At 35.4% G+C, this 27,602-nt stretch overlaps 2 protein-coding genes across 2 annotated transcripts; both read left to right on the top strand.

The window, feature by feature from the left end:
• hoxd3a (homeobox D3a) lies at nucleotides 1–27,597 on the top strand. Its single transcript, XM_006636490.3, has 4 exons — nucleotides 1–303; nucleotides 19,854–19,922; nucleotides 24,783–25,319; nucleotides 26,694–27,597. Exons 3-4 carry the CDS (start codon nucleotides 24,884–24,886, stop codon nucleotides 27,440–27,442), a joined length of 1,185 nt encoding a protein of 394 aa, XP_006636553.2. The 5' UTR covers nucleotides 1–303; nucleotides 19,854–19,922; nucleotides 24,783–24,883; the 3' UTR covers nucleotides 27,443–27,597.
• Nucleotides 7,879–12,263, top strand: hoxd4a (homeobox D4a). Its single transcript, XM_006636491.3, has 2 exons — nucleotides 7,879–9,471; nucleotides 9,886–12,263. Exons 1-2 carry the CDS (start codon nucleotides 9,063–9,065, stop codon nucleotides 10,185–10,187), a joined length of 711 nt encoding a protein of 236 aa, XP_006636554.1. The 5' UTR covers nucleotides 7,879–9,062; the 3' UTR covers nucleotides 10,188–12,263.
• Nucleotides 27,598–27,602: the final 5 nt, after the last annotated feature.

A 27,602-nucleotide genomic window follows, 5' to 3' on the forward strand; every position in this document is an offset into this window, starting at 1 on the left:
GCGCCTCAACTCGTCCTTTCTGTCTCCTCTCGTTTTAATATAGGAGGCATGGAAGTGTTAAGATAGTAATCCATTCCAGGGATTCTAAGCTTTGATGTTGTTTCCTTGATAGTGTTAGATAACTCTGGCGGTATGATGGAGAGTAAAACGGAGTTAAACGTGGTAGTGAACTAAACATTTGCAGTTCCCTTATTAGGTACTCACATTTGTGTTTAAATTCGACTTTATGTTAAAGTGCCAAAATATTGAAGAAAATGGATTATTCGAATCAACTCACATACAGACCGGAGCTAGTCATCAAGGGTAAGTGTACTTTTACCTGATGAATATCACCTGAGCATGTACTTTTCCCTGCTTTACATAGTGCCAATTATAGGGTTGTGGTGCTTGTTGTCAGAACTATAGCTTGATAACGTTGAGCTGTAAGTGAAATTCTTCTAAAGTTCGTACTGCAGGGCGGCATAGTTCGAATCAACTTTGTCTTTTTATATCTTGTTTTTTTACGCTATTATCAATAACATGTTGTGTATTTTTTATTTCTCAGTATACAGGTGTTTATGATGTCTTTAATCGCAGTATGACAGATTATTTTGTCTCCTTTAATTTGTTTAATTTTAGATGCCCATTTGTTAGAACATGAAGTGTTGAAGTGTTTTTAACACTATGAAATGTTGAAGTGTTTTTAACAATATGAAATAGGAGATACCCCTATCTCACTTAGCACTCACACTGTGGTTAAAAGAAATGACAAAGTGAAACGAGTCTGAAAGTATAAGTTGGGTATTCTTCGATTTTAAAATGTCTAAGCTAAAACTGACCGATAGACTTTCTTTTTTAATGATTTGTCATATTGCAGTGTTCAGTTTTCAAAAATATCATTGTCTTCTTCAAATGTGACAGGAAAGTAACACCATATAACACTGGTGTAAGATGCATCTTACACCAGTAAGAATATGAAGTAGTGAACAATAGAAAAACGCTTGCTACAATACCTTCTTAAACTTTGTCCAATGCGTTTTCAAAAGAGAAAATGTAATTCAGTTATGCAGTTGTGTAGACAAATATGAGAGATTTCTTGACTCCAAAGAACATATTTTTATAAAGTAATAAAATCGTTTATATAACTAGTGGCAGTTCCAAATTTATTGGAGAGCCGAACTGTATCACCACCACCATCTTTGTAATGGTTTCAATACTGTGTAATTACAGATTGTAAGATTTCGCCACAAACCCACCTCCTTAAACAATAGCACTTATAATAAGAAGGATGTAGTCCTGTCAAATGTAGTGAAATGCAATATTAAAAATGCAATACTTTATCAGCATTTCCCTAAGGACCACACATGTATTTGCACAATATAATAGTTCAATTGTTGTTTCTCTGTGTTTTCTGTATGCAAAATATATAAAAATATATTTGTATGTGTGCAAAACCTATTAATTAGTTCATGGGTGTAAAAGGCGGGTTCTCGCATGATCCCTTGTTTGCATAGATTAGACCTGGGATTTAATGTAAACCCTTTGTGAAGAATGAGAGATTTGGATAGGGACTGGTACTTTTGCGTTTTCTGATCTCAATGGAACTGGATTTTCTCAGATTTCTGTTGTGTGTTTCAATTATTTTTTAATTAATGGCATCTCTTCTGCACCTTGAAAAAAAAGATTGCACCTGTTTTTATTTTTGTACATTTTGAATGACAAAGTGATTGAGCAGTGACAGATAGTCTCGCATTTAATTAAAAAAAATTAACTTTCCTTGCACTTTTCCAATAGGCTAATAAGATATTTTGGAGTGTTTGCTGAAGGATCTGCTTGAGAGACTAGTTTACAGCCGCTTGAAAATGCGCGTTTCAGAACAAAGACAGTATTTCACTACTGGCTGGCAGGCAGCTGCTAAAGTATTTACGGCCTTACTGCAATGCGGCAAGGGATTGTAGCCTGAGAGATTGCAATGAGGCAAACACGTTAAAGACTAAATGAAATATCAGAAGGTTCATCTATCGAATAAAATAATAAAACCTCTGCTTGTAAACAAGGAAGAAATTGAATCATAACGAATACGACGGGAACATATCAAAACCAAATCGTGTTTTGAGTATATGCAATATCTTTTTTTGTAAATGCTTTTATGTGCTGTATAACCTACCAATGGGGTTAGTCATAGTTCATTAATCTCACACGTCATGTAGTGTACATGTGAACATGAAGAAACGTACCTAAACTGTTTGCTAAATAAACGAATGGATAATTACACAAAATGGTTACAAATGCTTTTGCAGCTGCAAAAAGTGGACAACAATCTTTTCGAATGATAACGGATACGTCACAGGTCACGTGCTCGGTGGCCCCCGTTATATAATCACGTGAAAGCAATGAAAAAACTGTGGAACAAAATTTATTAACAACGTTCGCTTTATTAAGAATAACAACTATAAGTGTTTTTGCATTACAGCTAACAAGGAACAAATCAGCCCATTCTCGTACCCACACAACAGTATTTAGATATGAATATACAACTGTAAACTGAGTAGGGGGAAGGGAATTATTTTTAATGAAATAAAATTTTAATGAAATAAGAAATAAGTAAAAGAGCTAAGTAAATATAAAAAAAACAGTGTTCGATTTAATGACAATAACAAACACAATGCCAGATAGATGATTTAATCAGAAAAAAAAGTTCTGTTTTATGAAAATAGAAATGTTGATGTATTTTCCCCGAGAAGAACATAACTGTATGTTCAGGTTATGTTCAATAACTCGGCTATACGGAATTCAGTAAGAAACGTTTGTATAAGGTGAGGTGGAACAACAAACTGACATAATAAAAATAGATTAAAATGATCAATGCTGAAATACAAAATAACAGTCTTTTCAAATAATGTTTGGTTTTTTTTCCTTTACTGAATTCCACGTATTTATCCCAAGTATAGAAACGGTGTTTTCAGACTTTTATTAACATAGGCCCAATATATAATATATCATATAATGCATCGATATAAAATATTGCGTGTGTGTTTACTGCTGTGCGTATTTGTTCCAGGAGAAGGCGCTGTTGTACAACGTTCGTACTCAATCCTTGTCTTCCTTCCGCATCCTTTACTCCAAAGGTCATTCAAAGGAGAGTTAATATTGATGTCCAGACACGTGACTTCGGATCTTTCGCTGCTTGCCAGTTTGCTTATTTGAGCATTATGTTGAACAATTGCCTGTGTGCAAACGTATAATGGATTCAAGGTAAAAGCAGAAAAATAAGTCACAAGATGCTGTCAATTATTACGATGGGTACATTACAGGTTGTAAGAAAATCATCCTCCCAGTATTTATTGTTAATAATAATTACAACACTAAGAATTATTGACATCTCCATTCTTTCGGCATTTCAGAAATCAACATTACACTGTGCGTGCCTGTTGTGTACAGTACTCAACTTACTAAAGACCCTAATTTGTGTGCTTTGGAAAATGTATACTCCTATGGAAACGCTATAATCAAAGCATAATTAGAGGGTGCAGTAATGTATACACAAAATGGCTCATTTATAACTTTTTATTTCAACAGCATCTATTGAACTACGATTCAATTAATTAATCGACGACTAAATATTGTCTAAGAATTAACGAAACAGCGAGTGTTTTGCTGAAAATGTCTTGTCAACATTTCAGTGTCTGGTTCAGATTTTCTTTTAGTGCATTTAATATTTACGTATTGTAAATACGTATTGTAGAGTTAAGGCGTTTTTACACGTTTTGAAGTTTGGTTTTACTCTATGAGAGAAAAATAGATTCGACCTTGAACAATTGCAGTAAAAAACACAACACCACAGACAAAGTTCTTTTTTTTGTAGCTAGGAGGAAAATAAATGTCATTTACAAGTTATATGTCTCCTTTTGTGGAGCCAAATTACAATTAAACATTACATCATCAGTGCAAGGGGATTGTAAATTGCATTAATAGAAATCCTTACGTGAGAGCATTTTAATGAATTATTATTATTATTATTATTATTATTATTATTATTATTATTATTATTATTATTATTATTATTATTATTATTATTATTATTCACTACCCTGTTTGTGTTAGCTTGTCCACATTAAGATTAAATTAATTAATTAAATTTAAAATTGATTAGGAGTAAGTCTCGGCATTTAACATAAATAAGACTAAAATTGGAAACCATTAGTGCAAAGTAAGATACTTCGTTATTTCAAACAAACGAATAAAGTGTTTTCTCACATCCGGATTTTATTGTTTTATTACCTTAAACATCCAAGGTGTAGGCATCCAAGAACACCCGCCAAGATGTTTAAAGCGTCTCACACATGAAGGGTCATAAAATGTTTTCCTTCCTTTCAAATAGAAACTTATTCTGAATATCACGCCTGAGTTCTCCCACATCACGACTGTGACTATATTTCTAAATCTATTTCAATATGGAAACTAGCAAAATAGTTATAAGGGCGCTAAAAAATCGATATAGAAAGGAAACATCGCATATAACATCGTAAATACTGTTAACAGAATTTTAATCTTATACTAGGGAGAGCAAAACAAATACATATTGATTCTGTATCAGACCAGGAACGTATTCAAATAAATAGTGTACTTAGATATTATTAAAACCAAAACTAACCTGCACATAACCCTTTGCAGTCTTAGCTTTTCTTGCTATGTTTAGATTAGCGCGTAGGCTGCTAAAAAGCAGAAAAGTGTTGCCTAAATTCTGTGGTGACATCAATGTAACCGCCATTATTGAATAAGTTTTCAACTTCCAAGATTATTTATGGTACTTAGGAGCGGTGTCATGAATGGCTATGGAGAAGCACGTGATTCCATTAAACTTTGTTTTATGGCTAGGGAGTTGACAAGCCAAAATTTAATTCACATTGTGTATTAGCACAGAAGTGCTGATGGTTTAGCATTTCTCAGCGATCTTTGAATAACTGAAAGCAAGGATTAACCTCTGGTTGCTAGCATCATGACAGTGTATCTCTGCTACCACCTTCTTCACAACAGTGTTCCTCGAAGTAAGCTTTCTCTCTATAAATGTTTCTATTGCAGAACTTTCAGGGAAGTGAGTATTTTGATGCACCTGATCTGTAGGGCGCATGTTTTTTTTATGAAAGCAGACTAGACATTTTAAGAACTATTTTGTGGAAGAAGAAAACATTGATACAATTATATTATATTGTGTTGATTTACAGCTTTACCTTAACATCAAGAGCTGATATCTTATACTTCTGTGTACAGCAGGAACTCGTTTGAAGTGTGTACATACCTTTACTGAAAACCCGTTTTATTCTTTCTTGAAACACTTTGTGTAATTTAAGTATTATGTTAACGTTTATTACAGTATTAAGATAAAAATAGACTGTAAAGTCTTGTAGTTTATTGGTTTCTTTCAAATGCTGTTAAAATTACAAGTTTTAAATAAGATATCTGAAAAGCTACAACAAGATAGTTATTATTTCGAATTCGTTACTAATTTGCATCCTGCAAACGGAGCTAAACCTTTTTACAAGGTGTTTCACCCAGGTGGATGATTGTTTGAAGCCACGTGAAGCGTAAATCTCATTTAATTTTTTTTATAATTATAAGTCTTATTTTATTCTTACTTTTTATTGTGTAGGTTAGTAAAAAGCAGCACAGGTAGACCTTTTAATTATATTACGGGATTTTGTTTTAACTGAGATCAGTCTTATTCCGTGTCGATATCGATTAATTTGCCTATCCGATCTTTTTCTTTATCTACCCATGAATGTAGAGGCCTTTGATTGTCTCCTTTAAAAACCTCGATCTGCTGCAGCGCCCCCAAGCGTATAGCAAGGTGTTCAAACAAAAGGTTTACTGCATGATCTTCACATAGAATGTTCTTACTGTCTGAACCATTTTTAAAGTCAATACAGAGAGAGAAAAAGACCAACTAAACAGCAAATGTACATTTTCGATATTCATTTTCACTGACAGAAAATTATAACCTACAAAAGGAAATCATACATTCTCACTCTTGATCATTTTTTGTAATCTGTGGAAATCTGTGGAACAGGATAGGCTAGATATACACTTGTAAATGATTTAAATCACGTATTTAAGATTCCTTTGATAAAATGTAATCATTTACAGATAAAAGGTATAATCTGAACTGAAAAAAACTTGCACATTAGACGCCTGTTTTTTTTATTGACTGTTTAGTTCAACAACAAAAAATGAAAATACAGAAATTAGCTATTATTGTTTTCTTTACTTCCGATGATTTTGCCTGAGAAGACTCGCACTGCAAAAAAAAACGTTTTATTTGTCTTTAATGTTAGGATTTTTTTTTCTAATAGCAAACGCAACTATCCTTATTGAACAAAAAATATTAAAATGTTCAACGTTCTCGTTAGGCTTTATGGCTTCTTCGATTGTGAATGATACAACCAAACAAGGTTTCTATTAATCCATCCAAATGAGCTGCACCAAAAATGAACAAATATACATATATTATTTTCCTCAAATGATAATGTTTTAGAATAAAATTAGATACATTTAAAGAAGGAAAGGAAGAGAAACGAAAAACAAAACAAATCTGGATAATTTCTAAGATATAAAAGATGAAAAGAATGAGTGATTTTTAAAATCTTTTGTTCATCAGTTACTCTGGCTTTGACCCGTCTGAACAAGTCGCGGAATAAGGTGAAACACAGGTCACAGTGTCTAACAAATATGAAAATGCGAACTACCCAACTGAGATACTATTATACACTTACAGGTTATTTATATGTAGTAATACTAATTCATTATCATCCTATTGCTATACGAAACTCACAAATTCGATATAATTTTTTTGCTCACATATAATTTTACATATGTATTACATGTAAATTAGAATGTTATCATTAAGAAGCTCCTTGTGTTGTATTCTGCATTCTTCCTGCTTGTATGTACGCAAAACATAGAAATTTACTTTTTTGTAATATTTGAATTATTTCAAAACGAGGTACATGTCTCCATATGTTAGTCGGAAATGAAGATTAGAAATATGTAGAACGAAACGCGCAAACGAATATTTTTGAGCATATATATATACAATACTGTATTTTTCTTTCTAAAATGAAACTTACGCTGATTTCGTTTACCTTTGGGCGACTCTGCAATATTCCTTTCTTGGAAACAAACTTCTGTCTGGTCAGCAGGCTTTGACCAGGGAACTTGGGTATCAGTTGGGTCATGCAGAATTCATGAACTTTTGTACGCCTCGTGCTCGGCTGTCGCCTACGAAAAAATAATGAAACTTTGTGATATGTTTGTAAATGATTTAGTTTGACCTCGTGCCCTTTACCCTCTGCCTTATATGCGACCAGTCTATAGCAAATCTGGGAACATTTGATAGAGACAATGCTGGTTAAACTTATATTCAGAGAAACATCCAAACGTAAGTATTCAGTATTATTTTAATTATCGTGCAGTTGCAGCAATAGATAGTCACTTCAATTGGTACATGTGGACCTGTCAGTTTTGTTTTAAAAAATAACAATACCATAGTAGCATAATTCGTTTGATCTGGTCAGGGCGTAGAAGAATCGAGATGTGTATTATTAAAAAATAAAATTGTAAAATGGAAGACCCTCGCCAGTATCCTTCATCGCATGTTTTTTTACATCGAAATTTGGAAAGCTCTATTCGAAAGGATTTTCAGGAACAATTGGACACAGACACAATCTATTTCATAACATGGATATTATATATGAGTCACAGGTGAGGATAAAAAAATATTGAGTATACCCCCGTTGTAGAGACTTATATTCCGTCGTCTATATATACCCTGTAGAACCGAATTTGTGTGATATAAACACAGTCACAGATTCGATTCTAGGGGAGTATATGGTCGATGCAAAAACTTCGAATTTTACAACGTTACTCAGTTTCTTTTTCTTCATGAATCTTAAAATCATATTATGATAACCATCGCAATTGCTTCGCAAATTTTTCAGTGCCTAAGTGTCCATGTTCCTCTTTAAAAAAAATGGAGACGGTAAATTATAGATATGGATGAACTGCCGCAAATATTAATATTTGTTTGTTTAAGCCACGAGTGAATGAAGCATATTTCAATTATCCTACAATGACGTGCTTCAGTGTATTATTTCACAAATAGCGGTCAGGTGGGTTTGGTTAATGAAAATATACTCGTATTTTCGCATTTTGTGAAATATTTAATTACTGCATGTATCAATCTGTCGAAGGAGAAAGAACCTTGCATTAGATATACATTTCACATCGGTAATTTTAGTTTTCATTAAAATTTCTTTGTTATTCCTCGGTATCCCTGATGCTATATGGAATCAGTGCAATTGAAAACTTTATAATTATTTAATGAGACCAGATATTTTTTTAAAAAATAATAATATCATATGTCGTGTGTTAATGTCTGTGGTCACTCTCTTCTATTTATCACCAAGGTCTTTGGTTTGCCTTCAAAGGGATAGAACAGGGATGAAATGATGAGATTCTTGTAACTTTTGGATGACCCCAGTTTGACAAAGACAGTCCCAATCAATTGTCCTCGGGCTTTATTCTACTCTTTTCTGTGAAACTGGACTTTTGTATCTTTGTTTCTCTATTGTAGCTCATCAGCTATAGTTCAATGTAACGCAATACAACGTAAATAAAAATTAAAACAACTTAACAGCAAAAAAACACACACACACACACAAAATCTTGATTCTATTCCTAAACCCGTTGTTTAATTAAGAAGACCGGCAGGGGTTAAAATCCAGTTATTATAATGATCACGGATAGGATGCTTGTTATCTGCTGTTTATAGCATCTGCGCATATTTAATCACTGTTGCATTACTGAAATGTACCATTTTATTCCAAACAATCTGAATATTTAGCAAACTTTGTGAAAATTGCTGCTAGGTGTATGCTTAACCGTTAATAGACTCCCTTTAGCTCCATTGGCTAATCCAGTCACATGGGTGCCCAACTTTATTCAGTTGACAGCAAGTAGGAGGGCTTTATGGAAGGAGAAAAAAAGACAACTCGAGAAAAATTAGTATTTTCTACCTTCAGAAATTAATGGCCATGAGTTCGTATATGGTGAACTCCAAGTATGTGGATCCAAAATTTCCTCCTTGTGAGGAATATTCGCAGAATAGCTATATACCTGACCAGAGTACAGGGTATTACAGTCCATCGCAGGGCACAGATTTCCAGCATCCAGGAATCTATTCACGGTCAAACTACACCGAGCAATCCTTTAGCTGTAACACTGATCAGGGATCTACAGTGCAGCCGCGGGGTCATGTGCAGGAGCAGCCCAGCCAACAGAGTCCTTTCACGGCTCAAAGTGAGCAGTGCCCGCCGGTCCAAATATCTGGGACACGGTCTTGCAACCAGCAGCAAAGCACCAAGAACCAAAACGGGATACAAGCCAAACAGCCAGCAATAGTTTATCCCTGGATGAAGAAAGTCCATGTTACCACGGGTAAGACTGACTTTCCTGTTTCTCACTCCAGCCCCTTTTGGGCCAGTTGTGTTGTACTATTTTTTTTCCTCTGAAGAATCGTTCCTTGAAATATTTATGGGTTCTTTTGAAGGGGCCGCCAATTACACCAGTCATAAATTTTTATTGCTTAGGAAATAGGCCGCTAGCCATGTGGTCGGCTTTCAAAACAATTGAAAACTCCAGTGGACTGCTGGTATGATTTTGAGGTTGTCTTTTCTATTCTTAAACTTTAAAAAATAATCCAGTAACAACCTTCCTATTGCATATCGATCCTGCATAAGCTATCCCTTACACTATTTCCAGGATATTAGAAATATAATCTTTGTGAAGTACACAGTGTTGAGAAAGACTATGACACTAATGCTAACTTCGGTATTTTCTTTATTCTTCCAGTGAATCCAGATTATTCAGGAGGGGAACCTAAACGATCACGGACAGCTTATACAAGACAGCAGGTTTTAGAACTGGAGAAAGAATTTCATTTTAACAGGTATCTTACGAGGCGGCGTCGTATTGAAATCGCGCATACCCTGTGTCTTTCTGAGCGACAGATCAAAATCTGGTTTCAGAACAGAAGAATGAAATGGAAAAAAGACCACAAACTTCCAAACACAAAAGGCAGATCTTCGTCTGCGCCTAGCCAGCATTTACAGACTGTGCAGAAGGACAACCAAACTGATATCACAACTTTGTAAGAGATGGACATTGCATTTTCTCCACTCTTCCGCAAAGAACTGTATATAATAGACACTGTTCATCAGAATTTGCATGATCCAGAAACCTGACTTTTTTGGTTGTTCCCATTAATGTAAAACGAAAGCAAACATAACAAAAATGTCGTCATCTGGAGCTGCAATATGAGGACTTTGTACTGATTTACCATCACGCCGACCATAGTAACTTTTTAGGTGGTGCAGAAGATGAACCTTCACTTGCTTCAACGAGGTACAGTAGTTCACTAGAAACGAAAACATACAATATTGGACAATATTGCTATCCTTTAATTTTATAATGAATGTCCGGTGCTTTCTTGTGGTAATATTGTTTACTCTGATATTCTACGTGTACTTTTGGGTCAAGTCTTCCTCACGTGCATTTCAGCAGGTACGAGAAATTGGCCTGTGGTTTAATGTTTTTATTTAATTGAGAAAAGGAAAGAAGTATATGTGAAGCTTATTGTGCTTATGAAGTTGCTAGTGGTATGTGATCCAATTTTGCATTTTTTTTCCTTAAAAAGATACCAAAATTGATGCACATAATTTTAAATAATAAAATTAGATATTACATATGAAAAAAACTCAGTTGCCTGTAGTTTCATTTATAAATGTATATTAAGCACAAAATTAAGTATTATTTTAGTTTGAAAAGGTGTAAATCAATATTTGTCTCTTATATTGTGGATTTATTCGGTTCTACAATCTAACGCCTTGTTCATATATATATTACATACATAATATATATCTATGCTATAGAGGCTATATACTTATATAATTTTAAAATATCAAACATGAAACTGTTTTGAGAAGTATACCAGCGTTTAACATGCTTTGTATGATTTTATGGGGAAAAAATATTTTGGAAGCAGCACCATAAGACACTCCACTGTGTTTTGCAACGACTCTGACTTGCATTACTGAAACTGTAAATCGTTTGCTGACAAGTTTGGAAACAGCCTACATTTAAAGAGGCTATGTGTCTGCTTTGTGGATTTATGCTTGCTGAATCCGAATGTGTTTGGTGTGTGACTGAAGAAACGATGTCTCACATTTCTATCACGTTTGACCTGTTTTTGTTATACTTGTGTTTCCGTGTGTATATGTAGATATATACAGGTACTTTCTAAGCTATTTTAACTATCATCCAAAATGAATAAAGAAAGTTTATTGTAAAAGCACGTATGTCATAATAAATCGCCCCAAACTCTTCAAAGAATAAATGTTTTTAAATAAATTAAAATACTGAACCTTTATCATTAATTTCACAAAGATCCAATAGAGCAACTCGGAAGTATTTTCTTGAATTGTATTGCTATTGTGCACATCAGATTTCTAGAAAGCAAACAACGATTGAAAATTCGTGTTTAGAAATTTCTCAGCTGTCATACCGATCGTTTTATTGTCGATGTTGTTTCCTGAGAGTAGCAATTAAAAAAAAAACATTATAATATATAGATACAAGAATGGATATTCTTGTATTCTTTACATCTTTGTTTCTATGGCAAAAAGCAGAGAGCTCACGCATAGCAAAGATATCTTCTTTCTGACGCCTTCACGTTGAGAAGCTGAAAAGGTATTTTACTGAAGTTCGGCAAAGCAGCAGAAGCCCGGTTCATCCAGGGGACAAATTTTCTATTCGATTAGCCGTATTTCAGCCGGGAGGACTGACCTCTAAACCCTTGACCTGTTGGACCCATAGCCTTTTCTACTGCAGACAGGATTCACATTCAGGTTTTAGTAAATGAGTTTCTTTTGGCATATGGATTGCACGGTTAATACTGTAATTAACATATTACGGTTAAAGGAATATCACGAGCATTTTCATAGTTTTCATGTCATGAAAATTACAGCTCCACCGGATTGAAACAAATATTTAACGCTTACTATTAAAGAAAATAGATGTAGAATCATTACATAGTGTTATAAAGTGTTCTTGTATGTGTCGGTGATATTATGCGCATTGTATCATATTAGTAAACCACGTTTGATTGCACAAAAAGGCGAGTCTAGTTTCCAAACTGCAAACAATATGTCCATGTGTTGTTACATTGCAATTCGGATTTTGTACTACGTTTATTACATGGTAACAAAACATTCAATTATATTATTAATAAAAACAGACTTCGCTAAGTTAGTAAGCAAGTATTATAACTCAAACATGCTCCACATTCAATTTCAAATAATACCTTGAAATTCCGAACAGTATCACGAAGTATTGACATGTATGTGCACAAAACGAAAATAGATAAAAAATATTTTGTGAAATAGTTTATATAATTAATGGACACAGTATTAAAGCCACCCCCGGCCCCCCCCAAAAAACTCGGAGCAATTGCATACAAAACACACTTACATTTATTAATGTTCTTTCCAAGTCTGCATTCAGAAAAAGAACAGTATACATGAATGCTGAATATAAATATTAAAAGTTTTGCGTCGATGGTAAATCACTTCCAAATTATTATTATTATTATTATTATTATTATTATTATTATTATTATTATTATTATTATTATTATTATTATTGCGGCATTATTAAAGATGTTGATAAAAATACAAAAGAGCACTTTCGCATTTCTCGCCATCTTTAAAGGTGTCTCAATCGATAGCATATACACATTTAAAACTCGTAATATAGGTTCCAAAAGAAATTGAGGTTGGATAACCAGGAGTCGAATTTCCATATAGACCTAATTACAATCAAACAGAAATGTATATTTGCCGGAGGTATTTGCCAGAGAAACACTGCATAAAAAGATTTCGTATTTTAAGGATTTCTTTGTTTGTTCTGGTATAATTGAGAAATACAATATGCATAACTGCATGTGTAAGTGTATATACGCCTGTGTGTCAGCGCGCCTGTGAAAGCCGTGTGAATGTGTGTGAATGCTTTCGTGGGCACGTGAGTCTTTAAGCGTGCAATACGCTTCTACAAAGTAAAAATAAGATTCAAATAAACATTTCGTTCTCCTCAGCTGACGCTACCATATGTCAGGTCAACATTACACACCAAGACAAAGGTGAAGATTTTACAATTCGACTTAAAAACCTTACGAGAAACACCTTTACCTCAGCTCTTCTTGTGTACAGTGTGAGAAAGAAAACAAAGAGACATACACAAATATGTATGTGTAGGCCTGCTGGTCACTAGACTTTCAAAGACTGTCAACCACCTAAAAATCTTGTTGAAATGTTCATGAATGAACATGAATTTAATACTGACTTCTTAATGCATAGTATTAATTCATGCCTGACGCAATCTTTCATCCATCGTTTTTTTGCATTGCAATGAAGGTATTTAAGTAACTTTTTACAGGTACCGATTATAAAAAAAACATTGTATGAATGGATATATTCCACTTTACTTTTTCATCTGTAAAATATTGTGCAAGACAAGCACTGAACTATCAGGTGTGTTTTATTATTCCTTATTATTCACAGTGTGCCATTTTGTTTCCTATGGTTCAAAATCTAGCTGTTGCGTATTGTAAATGTTAAGATGAGAAATTGATTTTTTGTGAGCTATTTTTTGAATGTATTTTCACTACTGACTTTACTGCTGGTGGGAATGAAATAAACGGATGTATAGGCTGTGCCACTAGCAATGACACGGCATTGAACACACCAGAGGCAGACCCACAATGGCTCACAAACGGCCATGTTTGATTTCCAGCTGTTCGCAGAACTGTCCTAGTCGTGCCAGACGGCTGTTTAAGATATAGCAAACTGCAGTCGCCATCTGAAGATTTAACTAGGAGAATATAAGAAGCTTTCTTCTTTTTTAAAAAAAAACTTGATTTGACCACGTGATTTGCTAAATAATTAATGCAGTACGTCCCCTAGAAACACGGCGTCGTCATTAATCGCCCAAGCAAAGGACTCTATCAGACTTGAAAACTGAAGAGATCCCAAGAAAATAATATACAAACGGGCCGGTTTCCTACGCTACTTTAGCCAGCACTTTTGTATAGCATCTCAACAAATGGAAGCTAGGTAGGTAAACATTTAAGTTTCATTTTGAGTAAGACGGTAAATGAACTTAACTGTCACATATTTGATAAATAGTGCCCTTTGATACGTGCACTGTGCTCCCATCAGACAGCCTGAAGTTGTAATGGGCTGTTATACTGACCTTATTTTGCTGAATCCCTCCTTTTAATATCGTGTGAAATTGTATAAAAATTAAAGGAAAATATGTTTCACGTTCATTTAAAATAAAGGGGCAATAGTTTCGTTTAAACGTCTTATTTCAAAAGCTATGGCGCTTTTCGAATATTGTAGAACAATGCAATGGTGTATAGAGCTATTGCCTCTTTCTGGCTGCACGTAAGGGCCACAAAATACGGGCTTGACATACATTAAGATTGGTGTAATAAACAAGGTATTTGATTAATTAATGTATTCTACTGTATATAAGAGGTGAATGCATTTTAAACAATCTTCATAGTTTGCATTAATTTATCTCTGGGTTTTATGATAGGCTGAATGCATGTTTCGTGTGACTGTAGGTGTAAAAATCTGGCAGCAAAGCATGTAATGATTCTGTTGGATGTGATTATTTACTCGGAGTTGTTCCTTCTCCTGGTTTTAAAACCAAGGCTTCGTGTTTGTCATCGAGTCCCATTAAAGAATTACAAACCCAGCTCTAGCAAAGGTGTGGACCGTGGAAGGGAATCGGGGATTATTCACTGCCATGATCCTCTCCTTTCAGAAAATGTCAGAAAGGTCCAAACTTAAGAGGAGGACTGAAAGAACGTCAGTCATATTTGGAATAATCTCAAAGCATTAACGGTACACAGTAATAGGGATTTTATTTAAGAAATGAGTAGGAGGTATTTTAGCAGATTGGCAGTTGCTTTCATTGTTGTAAATCATTCCAAGTAATTCCTGAAAGGGTGTGAGTCTGCTGGGGGCCGGGCGCAGACTGTAAATCTTTCAGTTTTATTGCTCTATGAACATATGCTGTGATGGTAGAAGTCTTGCATACTATTCTCAGGACAAGCTCCCGCTTAGCTAGGTTCCCTCCATCGGCGAAGATGATCATCGTCTTGCTCGGCTTCCTATGTCCTGCCTTCAGTGTGCTAGCTTTCTCGGGGAACGAATTGTCCTTTGAACACATTGCTTAAATGCACAACAAAAACACCAGTAGGACAGAACGTAGTGTTTTCAGGAATTTATTTGCTGTGACAATATAGAAATATCATGTTTACATATTTACAACTTTTTCCATTTTTCAATAGCATCTCCGTATGCAAGCACACGTATCACACATTTCGCACTACATATCACACATTTTGGAGTAAGGGAAACAGAGAGAGGCTGTTCATTATCATTATTATTTTGATTCTTAATTTCTTCATTAGGAATCAATCTAACATTTTTCGCACTTGCATGACAGCAGCATAACAATATGAAGAGTTCTATAAACATCTATACATCTCACTAGATGTTAACAGAATGCTATTGACGCGAAATGTAAACGGTTGAAGTTAACGATAAGCGAATGGAAACGCGTGCTATATTCTTTGTAAAAGCATCCTTTAAGAAAGAAGGATGAGTGTTTTTTTCAGATTTGTGTTCTTCTAATGCACATAAACAAAGGTCATTAAGTAAAATGTTACTAGAATCCTGTACATTAACAAGCCTTACAAAATTGGATTTCACAGCTACACGGTTTGCTAAATTATCCAGCAGAACAAAACGAAAAAAAGGAGCAACGTTTTCCTAAACTCACCGATGCAAATCCTTCTGATGAATTCCCCTACATTGTCTCATTCATGGGAAAAGAAAAGCTAAATAAACCCCCAAAAATGCGGCAGATGATACACAAACCAAACATATTAAAACCACCTCCAGTCCATTTAGTTCTTGTTATAGAAATGCAGAATATACTTAGTTTTGTGAAATCACAGACACAAGTATGTTTAAAACTGCAGATCGATTACTGTTTTCAAAACAATGCGCTCCTTAAATCATTAAAAAAAATATATATGTTCCGAAAAAATAACTTGGAACATCCAGGTCTGCCTTTTTGTATACCGGATTTCAAATCTGTACGAAATCTAAATTTGTTGTTTTCAAATAATGTATAGGTTGAATTCAATTCGCCATATTGTAATATCAGCTGATGCCCTTTTCTTTTGGAAACGAAATACATTGAATTGATCAATATTCGTCAAGTGTTAATATTTACCTTCACGTTTATATAAGCATGTATCACCAGAGCTATCCTAAGCGCGCTCCCTTATAAAAATGGATTTGTGAGGTAGGGCTTTGTTGAAGTTCCAGCCTCAATCAGAACAATCTGGTATCCAGATCACGTGAACAAATATGCTTGTATTTTAAGGCAGCGCCTTTATTTGTCATTATAAAAGGTTTCCGTTACACTACCAAAATCATAATTTGTGACTTTAAAAATTATACCTGGTGGTGTAAACTCTTTTTATCCCTGGGTGGTTGATTACGAGCAATATTTTAGAACAGGGGTACAAAACTGTATTCGCTTTTTATTGGTAGTTGAGTGTGAGTGTGTTTCCATTCTATCGGGAATACTGTCTGCATTGGTATATGGAAATGTCTGTAAAACCGCAAGATCAGGTTTAGGACAGTATTGTCTGCAGACAAAGGGTGAAGGATATATTCTAGAGACTGCAGGCGAAGAAATTGAGACTGAGAAGCCCAGGTTTATGATAAATTGATTCACAGGTAAGCAATTGCATGGCAAAATGCAACCTTTAACCATGGGTTTACATAATGCGAGGGTATAAATATGATTTATTCCATTTAAAGGGGTGATCTTTATTAATGTCGCTTTTGCCAGCATAACCAAGCAAGCACGTTTTAGAAACAAAAATATGTAATTTATAAGACGAGTTTACAGTTTTTAGCAACCATGGGCACTTTCGAAAGGTTAGACCGGACACATGTCCTGCACATACATTTTGACGTCGGTTTTCAGCTGATTTTGCGGTTTTGTGAAAAAAGGAGAAGGAAATAAAAGGGGAAAGAGGCACAAGAACTTTTCATGTTGTCATATAGAAAGTTAGATCATAAATCACATTAATTTGTTGTCTTATCGTCAGGGTATAGTTGGACTTGATTTATGTGATTTAAAGTATATTGCTATGTAAACCTATAACGTAACAATATATATTTTAATTGCTTTCGTCATTTTCGTTGCATTCGTTAGAATAAAAACTGGTAGTGCGATCTGTTCCTGTTTCTAGTTTGTAACAGAATAACTGCTGTATTTTGCATGTTTTTATTTGTTTTGTGAAAAAAACACAATCTGGTCTTACAAGATGCACTTTCGTCATAAATGATGAGATATCGGAATTATATTATTTTGATAACTCAAAAGTAATATTTGTGAATATTCCTTTTTGCCATTTTTACATTTGATTGAAAATTACGTTTCAGTTTAAGTTGACTTTTTTTCTCTAAAACAAGGTTTTTGTCGTGTCTAAGTAAAAGTGGAATTCAGCTCTGTGGTATACAATCTTTGATGATTGCATGCTTTTTACAATGTTTTTATTTTCTTGAAGTGTAATATGATTTGTGTTCTTTAAGCAGATAAATCCAATAAATGAATAAAAAATAACTTTTGCGTTTGCAAATATACATTTTAACAATGGCGATCGAAGAAGTTATTTTTAATGTATTTTTATACTTATGTTTTCTCTATTTCAGTACGTGTATCACTCTTTTTGGTTACCTTTCTCCGGGATTAAGATCTTTTTTCTTTATTAATCCTCTCCGTATCAATTCACTCAATAAAAATAAATAGCTATATATACATATAAAACATGAAAAAAAGTTTTATTAGAGAAAAGGTATGGGCTTTGTTTAAGTACACAACATCGGATTGTTCAGACGTTTTTCATAGCAACATGCCTTCAAGCTACGGGCCTGCCAATTTAGTAAACTGAATCCAATTACGGAGAACAGCACTTCATTTGGCTGGATAGATACACTTACTTATAACTTCACCTAAAATTTCTGCAACACCTTTACGGGTTCCATCCTTAAATGAAATCCACGAAAGAGAAACTTTGCGTCTGAAGCTTTTCTAACCAAGCAGGTATTTGGTCAGGACCCACCGCGTACTGAAAAATAGCAGAAGGAAAAAAAAGAAGATAATTCTTCGATATCAGTGCCTTGAAGGAATAACATACCGATTTACACTTTGGAAAAGATAAATATTTCCACCTGGAACGTATATTGGAACGGTATTGAAGAAAATATTTGCTAAAGGAAAACGAAACGATAGCTTAAGATAACGACTCATTGTAGCTACATTAGTAGCTGCCTATTGTGTTATTATATATAACAACTTACCGTAACAACGCGTGGGCGAGAAACATTGTCGCCTAAGAAAAGCGAACCACACCAAATAATAGAAATCAAAGTAATTAAGTCCATCATTAGATATATATTGAACAGGATGCACTCATTCCTCTTGTCCGACGTTGATTCAGTTTTAAGACTTTTAACTTGTTTTCTTCTACCATAATTAACAATAACAAAAGCTCGGACACTGATTTACGTCCAAGTGAATGCACTAAAAATCGTAAAAATAAATCAGGCCTAAGACCGCAAACCTAAAATCGTAAAATCTACTTGTTCTTTCTCAAATGTAGTACGAGTATCTTGCGAATAGTGGTTTTTAAAGTGTCGTACCTTCAGGGCCTGGTTAAGCGTATAAAAGGCTGTGGTGAAAACTTGCGAGATGGGTTGCATTGTGACTTATTTGAAGCGCTTCCGTTCGTTGTTCATTAATCTGTGAGTTATTGCAGAACAAGCCAAAGGTCACACAAAAGGCTTATGACTGCTAAATATTTTTGGCTAGCTCTTTGTGTAGATTTACTTCATTCGTTTTTTTCACACTACAAAATTTATAGCCGAGGTTAGACGCATGGCTATATTGTGTCCCAATCATTTCAGATATTTCCTGAATAACATCCGTATTCTTTGCTGTCTAACAGTAGCCAAAATGACAAGAGTAGAATTAGGGTCATTTTGCATTTTATGTTCAAATATTTGGAAAGTATAGACATTAAAGTGAATAGAATTAGTTTTTAGGCCATTTAAACTACGTTATTCAGAATCCTTGAGTAACGTAACCTTTTTGTGAAGATATACTGCTATTTTAATTTTGTTGTGTGGGGAACTGGAATGTTTATCAAAATTAAATGTATTTCATTGTATGAGAATATAATGCATGATTGGAATACCAGCCACTTGCTGCATCTTACTATTTAATTTGGTACCATGTCCTTAAAAAAATACATTGTTATATGTTGTCTACATTGTTTGATTCAAGGAATCGGATAAAAATATTTTTCCTTATAACGGTTCAAATAGTGTAACTGCAGGCCATTGTATTTGGCGATGTGCGCATTCTCTCGCTAGTTCATAGCTTCAAGACCTTAGTTCAACGTAAATGAAATCTATGTGTTCAAGGAAACTTTAAAGAAATGAATTAATCCATCTCAAAGTCCCCAACCGGGCACAAGAGTTGCACTCCGAACAAGGGTATTTAAATTGCAAAGGTATAGTTCAGGACAATTCGACGCGCTGATTCAACGCGCGCGCATTAAACCCACAAGACTTCAAATGACAAGCGAACTGTTTTTCATTTTCTAGGTTGGGAAGTCGATAATGAAGAGAGCGATAAAGAAGTAACAAATCAAAGCAGAAATAAAGACGTCATTGGTAAGTTTACTTTCCCTGTACATAATTACAAAGTGATAAAAAAGTCAGGACACATGCATTGAATTAGTTTCATACAGTGCGTTCATGATATGGCTATAAGTCCTTAATTACAAACACACCATCTGTGAAATAAAATACGAAATGAAATAAGATTTTATATTATGGAAACACTCTTTAATAGCCAGGGACTGTAATCCACGATAACATAAATCATAGTATAGCTTTGGGTAGAAAATGGATTGGTTTCGCTGTCCCGCGTATCATTCGAGTATACTATCACAGAATATTGTTCCCATTGTGCCACAAAACCGATAATCCTTGGATCTGGAGGTTTCTTTGCATCCCAATTCCCGGTACAGCAGAAGAGGCTTCTGGAAAAAATAGCTTGCAGGAGCCGTTTCAGAAATGGTCTGTGGAAGATGTTAGTCGCGCTTATATAAACGGCCCTTCCATTCTGCTAGAGAAGAACTTGCGGAGTAGGACATTCTTCAGCTGGCCTTCCTCCTACGCGCAGCCTGTTTTACACTTCTGAAGGTATAGCAAGTCTTGGGAAGTGTTTTCTTTTCATTCCTTAGTGAAGCGTTTACGACCATAGCACTAGCAGTCATAAATTTTGCGGCGGCCCACAATGACAGGTGCATTGATATGCACTACGAGGACTTTCGGCTTCTTAATAACTACTGTATCGGGCTGTCCAGTCGCCAGACTCTCATTCATTCTTGTATATTACATTACATATTGATTTTAAAACACAAATATGTGTGTTGGATATAAATGGGAACAATACAAGAGCTAAGAAATTATCATTTTTCTTTTGTTTGTAACATTTGAGTCGCCATTTTCTTCTCACCACTCTAGGCATTATATGTGAGCATTTAGGTTACAATTAGCATATTGGAACGACCCTCCCATCTCCTGGACTATATAGCCTACTTATTGTGCAAAAGATGAGCAGACGGAACTACATTATGCTAGCTAAGGATATACAGCCAAACAGTGTGTAAAGCTAAAGACTAAACTATATTTAAAATATACAATATTTTATAGCGCTATAATACAATGCGGTTTTATATGATTGTACGCACTGACAGTGAAACAAAGCTTAGAGTGGCATAAATACTACCATTTCTTTTTTTCTTAAGTAAATAAATAATGTGAAAAAGGGGTTGGAAATCTTAGATTCAGAAACAGTTGACCATTGTCCAAGTGATTTATAACCCGTGTTCGGTTCAACCAAAGTTCACAAGCAGATGTAACATTTAAACGGAAAAAGGTGGCTGTTTCCCCCGTCCTTTCTTTTTAGACATTGCAATGTACTAGACAATAAGTGCTTCCAAGGTTTAATCCATATTTCTCCCACAAAATTAACTGGCGTGTTTTAGTTCATCTCCGAAGAAATCAGATTTATGATTGAAAGCGAACTGAAAACACTTCGCATTTTGTAAATATTGTTAACCTACATACTGTTCACGATTTGCAAACAACGTGCAGCACATGACTGTGTTTTAGATTTTACTAGTAGGCCTATAATTAGTTTAGGAAATAAGAAAATAGAAGAGATGCTGATTATCTCTATTCATTGAGAAAGAAAGAATTTATGCTTTCTGGTTAAGTATTACTTAATAACATCCTGATAAATTTGCATGTATCCAAGGCAGATAGATTAATATAATCATACCATGATTTTTTTAAGCGATTCAATAAAGAGTATGAATCAGACTACATTTATCCAAGCTTTGCAGTCTTCTCGGGTTTTTAACAGATTAAATCAGGAAAAAGTATTTTGGTAAAAGTGCACACGTGGTAGTCAACTCGTGTTTTGTTTCCATTTAAACACATATGTACCATTTACCATTTACTCTTAAGGTAGTTACGTGCATAAGTGTACATACAACAGAGTGACGATCTTCACATCATGTTCGGAGCTACTTGGTCTATCTCCACACAATGTATAGCATTGAGCGGTATAAGTGAAAGGAAAGATCTGTGGGGTTTACCGCTGATCTGGCATTTTTGTGTGATTGGTTTGACACAAAGGCGAGTTTAAAGGCTTAAGTTATACTTTAACTATCTTCCTTCATTGTTGCCTGAAGGAATACGAGAGAAAGGCTTTACGGACAGCCTTCGACGCTGAAGAAAGAACAAAATCAAGCATAGTTTGTAAAAAAGGTTCTGTCAGATATGATGGAGAGTTTCTATTGAGAGTTGTTAGACCATTTAAGGCTGGACCTGTTACAATCTGGCAAATATATGATCACATCGCAGCAACACTTGTGTAGTTATTCAGATGTTGCATCATGACTTGTAAGAGAAATGTAAGAAGAGCTATGATAACGTTTTTCTGCACACCGTAATCAGTAAGCACCCAAATGTGAGTGGTCCTTTTTACCGAGGAAAAAACGGTAGCTAGAAAAACGACTGTATTGTCTATGCACGTACTGTTGCAAGTTAAATTTCGCGTCGTAACCATAAAACAACACACATTTTCCTCATAAATATTTAACAGGCATATGAAAATGCTCTGTAACTGAGCTACACACAGAAGATGATAGTTTGAAAGAGTGTGGATAGTCAAGCATCAGAGGCCAAAGCCGTCCCAGTTACTTTCGGTCTATACCAAAATCAGAATATTGTACCATTTATCTTTTTATCATTCGAGAACTTTTAACAAGTGATTTCATTTTTTGTTTCGGTGTTATTTATCCTCGGAGACTTTTCTACCATGCACTCTCGTACAATTGCGACTAACAAAAAGGAACACAAGATCTAATTCAGTTTGGCTCACTAAATCGACCATACCTTGTTACTTTACGCAAATGTATGGAATTGGTAACATTTTGTGGTAATAGCGTGAAGGGAAGGGAACGTTTTATGGTTACCAATTATTCATTATTCTTTATTATTGTCTCTGTTCACTAAAATGTAGCCTAATTGAAAATTTGAACTATACGGAGCTGCAAAATTTGTAGTTTGAGAGTACGAATTTTAAAAATGAATTATCTTTGACAATGTGATCAGTTTAATCATGGTTGAAATTGTAAAACGTGGTCATTAGAGATAATTGTAGGTGGGTTTTCTTCGAGAGTTTAGCGATTAAAAACCTGAATCTTTGCGTGTTGACTCACTATGTATGTTTTGCCCTGTTATCAGGCACTTGTAAAAATGTTGCTATGCTATAGATAGGGGCTACTGTATGTTGCAAGATAAATGGAAAGTTCTACTCGCATACGTTAAAGCCACTGTGAACGCATAACTGGATTAGGAGACATGAGAATCAAGATTTATAGTTCGAGTTTTGTCCGCACCATTGAAGTGTTGACATCGGATTAAGACCGTTCCATTTGATGCAAATGTTTGGCTGGATGTGATGATTGTGAGTATGATACAAGAGTATTCTGGCAATCTGGAAAACAGTCCATATCACAAAGGCGATGTTATCTGTCAATCTGACAACAGTTCATTTCACTCATTAAGTGTTTTGATATCGTGAGTTGGCTAGACTAGAGCGTTAACACACTAAGAAAGACCAGGCCAAATCTAGAATCTCGGGTGATAGGCTACACTTGAATGGTACCTCTTCACCGACATTTTACTTTCATCGTGGTGATGAAAAGCGGAAATGAAACACCTAATTTTCCCTTTGAAAAATATTGTATGTACGGGCATTTAGATGTACCTCAATAAATTCCGAAACGGTTAATACACCACCATCTTCGTATATCGCTCCTGAATTATTGCCATATGAAGTGATGTATAAAACTAGCCATGTTGTACTATACTGATAAAGGAAACCTGTGTTTTTAAACATGGAACACCAAATACTTCAGATTTTATAGTTTGAATAGATAATAAGTGTGCTTAGTAAGTATATGCTTTTAATATTATTGTACCAAATGTACTGTAACTCGTCGTTTTCATATTTTCTTTGGACTTTGTATTACGTGTGCTACACAAGGAAAACACCATAGCACCCAAACTAATACAAATGCGTTTAAACAACCGCAGACTTACGTTGTTTAGAAATTAACTTGAACATAAAGATTTTATTAATGTTTGTTTTGTCAAAGCGCATGATTGCTTGGCTCCTGGGTGATCTGAAGGTTAACGAAGTTGAAACAACTTCAGTGCAAGTTGATATACAATATATAGGATATATCTGTGCAATCTAAAAGGTTCTGTAAAAAACACTTCAAGTGTAACACAATAAGAAATGTGTAAAAGAGACGATAAATTAAAATATAAAGTGCTCCCAAAATAGTTTTCCTTAAACATTTCACATTACTTGTCACTGTGGAAAGCAATGATTCAGCACAGTCGTGTTTGAGTTGACCTCGACAACCTACATTTTCTCTCCGCTATCCCACAAATTGCTCGAATCAAAGGAAAAGCCTGCTCAGTGCAAATGGTCTTCTTTATTAGATTTAAACTCTGATGGTTCACTCCATTTGCTGCACGGGTAGGCATCATTTTGGGCTCCCCTAGAATAATTTTGCTTGCTCGCTTAGGTCAATTTCTGTGACTCACGAGAGCCAGATAACCTGTGTAGTGAAAATCATAGAAAACTCATAAATAAAAAAGACACACATTTTAGGGTTACTATACAATAGTAGTATACTACTCTACTGCTACATGTCTTGCCTGATGCATATTGTTTATAATTCCTTATCTTAAAATAGAGTAGGCTACATCCACTATCACAGACACCTCTCCTTTTAAAGTCATTATTTTAGCATGAGAAAGTATTGTGTATTTTATTTTAGTTACAAACAGGAAAATAAACGAAATTCCCACTCATCCCTGCGTGGGCAAAGGTTTTAGCCTTATAATCTCTTTCAGCTTCCTTCTTGTTTTATGTTGCAGGTCGGAAAACCAGCCGAGATTGGAAGATACCCTTCACGTGACACAACAAACCCATGCCATTGGATAAGAGCATCCAGGCCTCGTCACTTTGAAACACCACAATGCAGAAAGCTGCGTACTATGACAATTCTGGACTGTTCGGGGGGTATTCGTACTCCAAATCTGACTCGTATAGTTACAGTTCCACTCATCAGCCTTACCCGTCATCTAATATTGAGAACGACTTTCAGGGTCCAGTGTGTACCATTCAAACCCCAACAATCAGACCCCCCAGTCATAAACCTAGTGAGATAAATGGCAGCTGCATGCGAACGACTAACAATCAGAGCAGCAGCCAGCCGACAGCCATCAATGAGCAACAGCAAGCACCTCCTTTGCCAGCCTCTTCACCAAACTCCGGCAGCACTTCCTCCCAGAAAAAAAAGACAGCTTCTAATTCTACCAGTTCTACCACCCCTATTATTACAAAGCAAATATTCCCATGGATGAAGGAATCGCGACAGAACTCAAAACAGAAAAACAACTGCACAACTCCAGGTATACAGATTTTTACATAGAGGCTGCGGTACAGAGAGTAGGCACAGGTGCTTAACGATTTAATTGCTTAATTGCTTTCTACGTCGCAAAAAGGCACCTGACTTAGTCGTGTTGAACTCAAAAGGGCTTACGGAGATCACCGATACTTAACTTTTTTTTAAGTTTTATAGGTTATTTCTTTCTTTGTTTTGTATAGGTAATACTCACGCACCTATTACACTTCATTGTAAACCATTGATACGTCGTCTTAATTTCTTGGGCCGAATTTAAGTGTTCAAGACGCTTTGTCCTCAGGGTTCTAACGATTGTCACATGCTATCACAACCAGCCTCAATATTACACGCAAAGGTCAGTTTACCATTTTACATTTCAGAGGGAAATCAGTAAATGTTCACTACCAACGGCTATATTCATTAATTAAAAATATGATTCGTTTAACATTTCAAGTGTAAACAGGGAAATACTTTTCCCAAAGTATTAATGTCATTCCTCCGATTGATAACATATCTGAAAGCTGGCTGTTTGTGTGTTTCTAATTGTATATTAATGAAAACGGTCATGTAGTCTACATATAGAATATTCACAGTATTTTGATTATTGACATTAGGGTTCACGTCTTTAAAGTGAAAGGGGCCTTTTGCTGCTGTGGTCATTAAAAACATTGTAGACTAATACTTGTCTTTAGGGTGGTTCTGTGTGTTTTATACCGTGAAGTCCGGTATAATTAAGAAATCGTATTTTATAGAAGGTTCTTAAACCATCACGATGGTATAGGATTAGAGATAGTTAAAACGTATTTTTGGTCAGTTCACTTATTTATTCTTGATGAAACTGCAAATAAAACGCACAAATCCAATGATCATTGTGGGTCTGGAATAACAAATATATGTTTTATGTTAACAAAAGCACATTTCTTAAAAAGCTTAACATATTTACTACTTTCCGGGGAAGCATGAAACACGATTAGATTTTGTGCTCCGTGGAAAAAAAGGTGTATTAAAACTCCACAGCTCATGCTCAGTCAGAGTGCAGCCTATACAAAATCAGGATTATTTCCAAGACGCTAATAATGTCTGACAAAAGACAGTTATTGAATTACTGTATAATGTAATTGTGGTGCCATTGTAGGCGTTAAGCTTTTATTGCAACTCTTTTTAAGTGAATGATCTGGTTTATTCTGCTAAATGGGATTCATGAAACGTTGGTGTACTTGTAAAAAAACAGCTTCAGCCACAACAGTAGGCTACACTACACTGAACATTTAAGATGCAGTGCATATAAAAATCAAACATATTCACGCAGTTGATGACAGTGCGACTTCGCTAGTAAACAGTGCTCACATTTGTAACTGATTTCCTCAAACTGTTATTTCAGGTGACACGTGTGATGACAAAAGTCCTCCAGGACCAGCCTCGAAAAGAGTCCGTACTGCTTACACCAGCGCCCAACTTGTAGAACTCGAAAAGGAATTCCATTTCAACCGGTATCTCTGTCGTCCCCGCAGAGTGGAAATGGCCAATTTATTGAATCTCACGGAGCGCCAAATAAAGATCTGGTTTCAAAACAGGAGGATGAAGTACAAAAAGGATCAAAAAGCAAAGGGGATAATGCACTCTCCAGTTGGACATTCCCCAGACAGAAGTCCACCATTAAGTGGCCCGAACCACATTGGATATTCCAGTCAGCTACCTAATGTGAACAGCCTGAGCTACGATGCTCCCTCGCCAACATCATTTGCTAAGCCGCAGCAAAATATGTACGGCTTGGCTGCTTACACAGCACCATTAGGTGGCTGTATACCACAGCAGAAAAGGTACCCGGGATCTGAATATGAACACCACAGCATGCAAGGCAACGGTGGCTTTGCCAATGCTAATTTACAAGGCAGCCCCGTGTATGTTGGAGGGAATTTTGTTGATTCCATGCCAGCCTCGGGTCCCATGTTCAACCTCGGCCATCTTCCTCATCCTTCTTCGGCCAGCGTGGACTACAGCTGCGCGGCTCAGATTCCGGGCAACCACCACCATGGACCTTGTGACCCCCATCCTACATACACAGATCTAACATCTCACCACTCATCTCAGGGAAGGATTCAGGAGGCACCTAAACTGACGCATCTGTAGTGGACTGTCGTTGTGCCGAAGCGAGCTCTTCGCTTTTTTATTACCTCACTAGTCTGAAGTACTTTATATAATTACGCTCCACGAGAGTTATCTGTATTAGCCTGTATTATTATTATTATTATTATTTTAAAACAGTTGTGTTCCTTTTCCTGGCTGACGG

The sequence above is a fragment of the Lepisosteus oculatus genome, chromosome 12 (genome assembly GCF_040954835.1).
Source record: "Lepisosteus oculatus isolate fLepOcu1 chromosome 12, fLepOcu1.hap2, whole genome shotgun sequence".
NCBI lineage: Eukaryota > Metazoa > Chordata > Actinopteri > Semionotiformes > Lepisosteidae > Lepisosteus > Lepisosteus oculatus.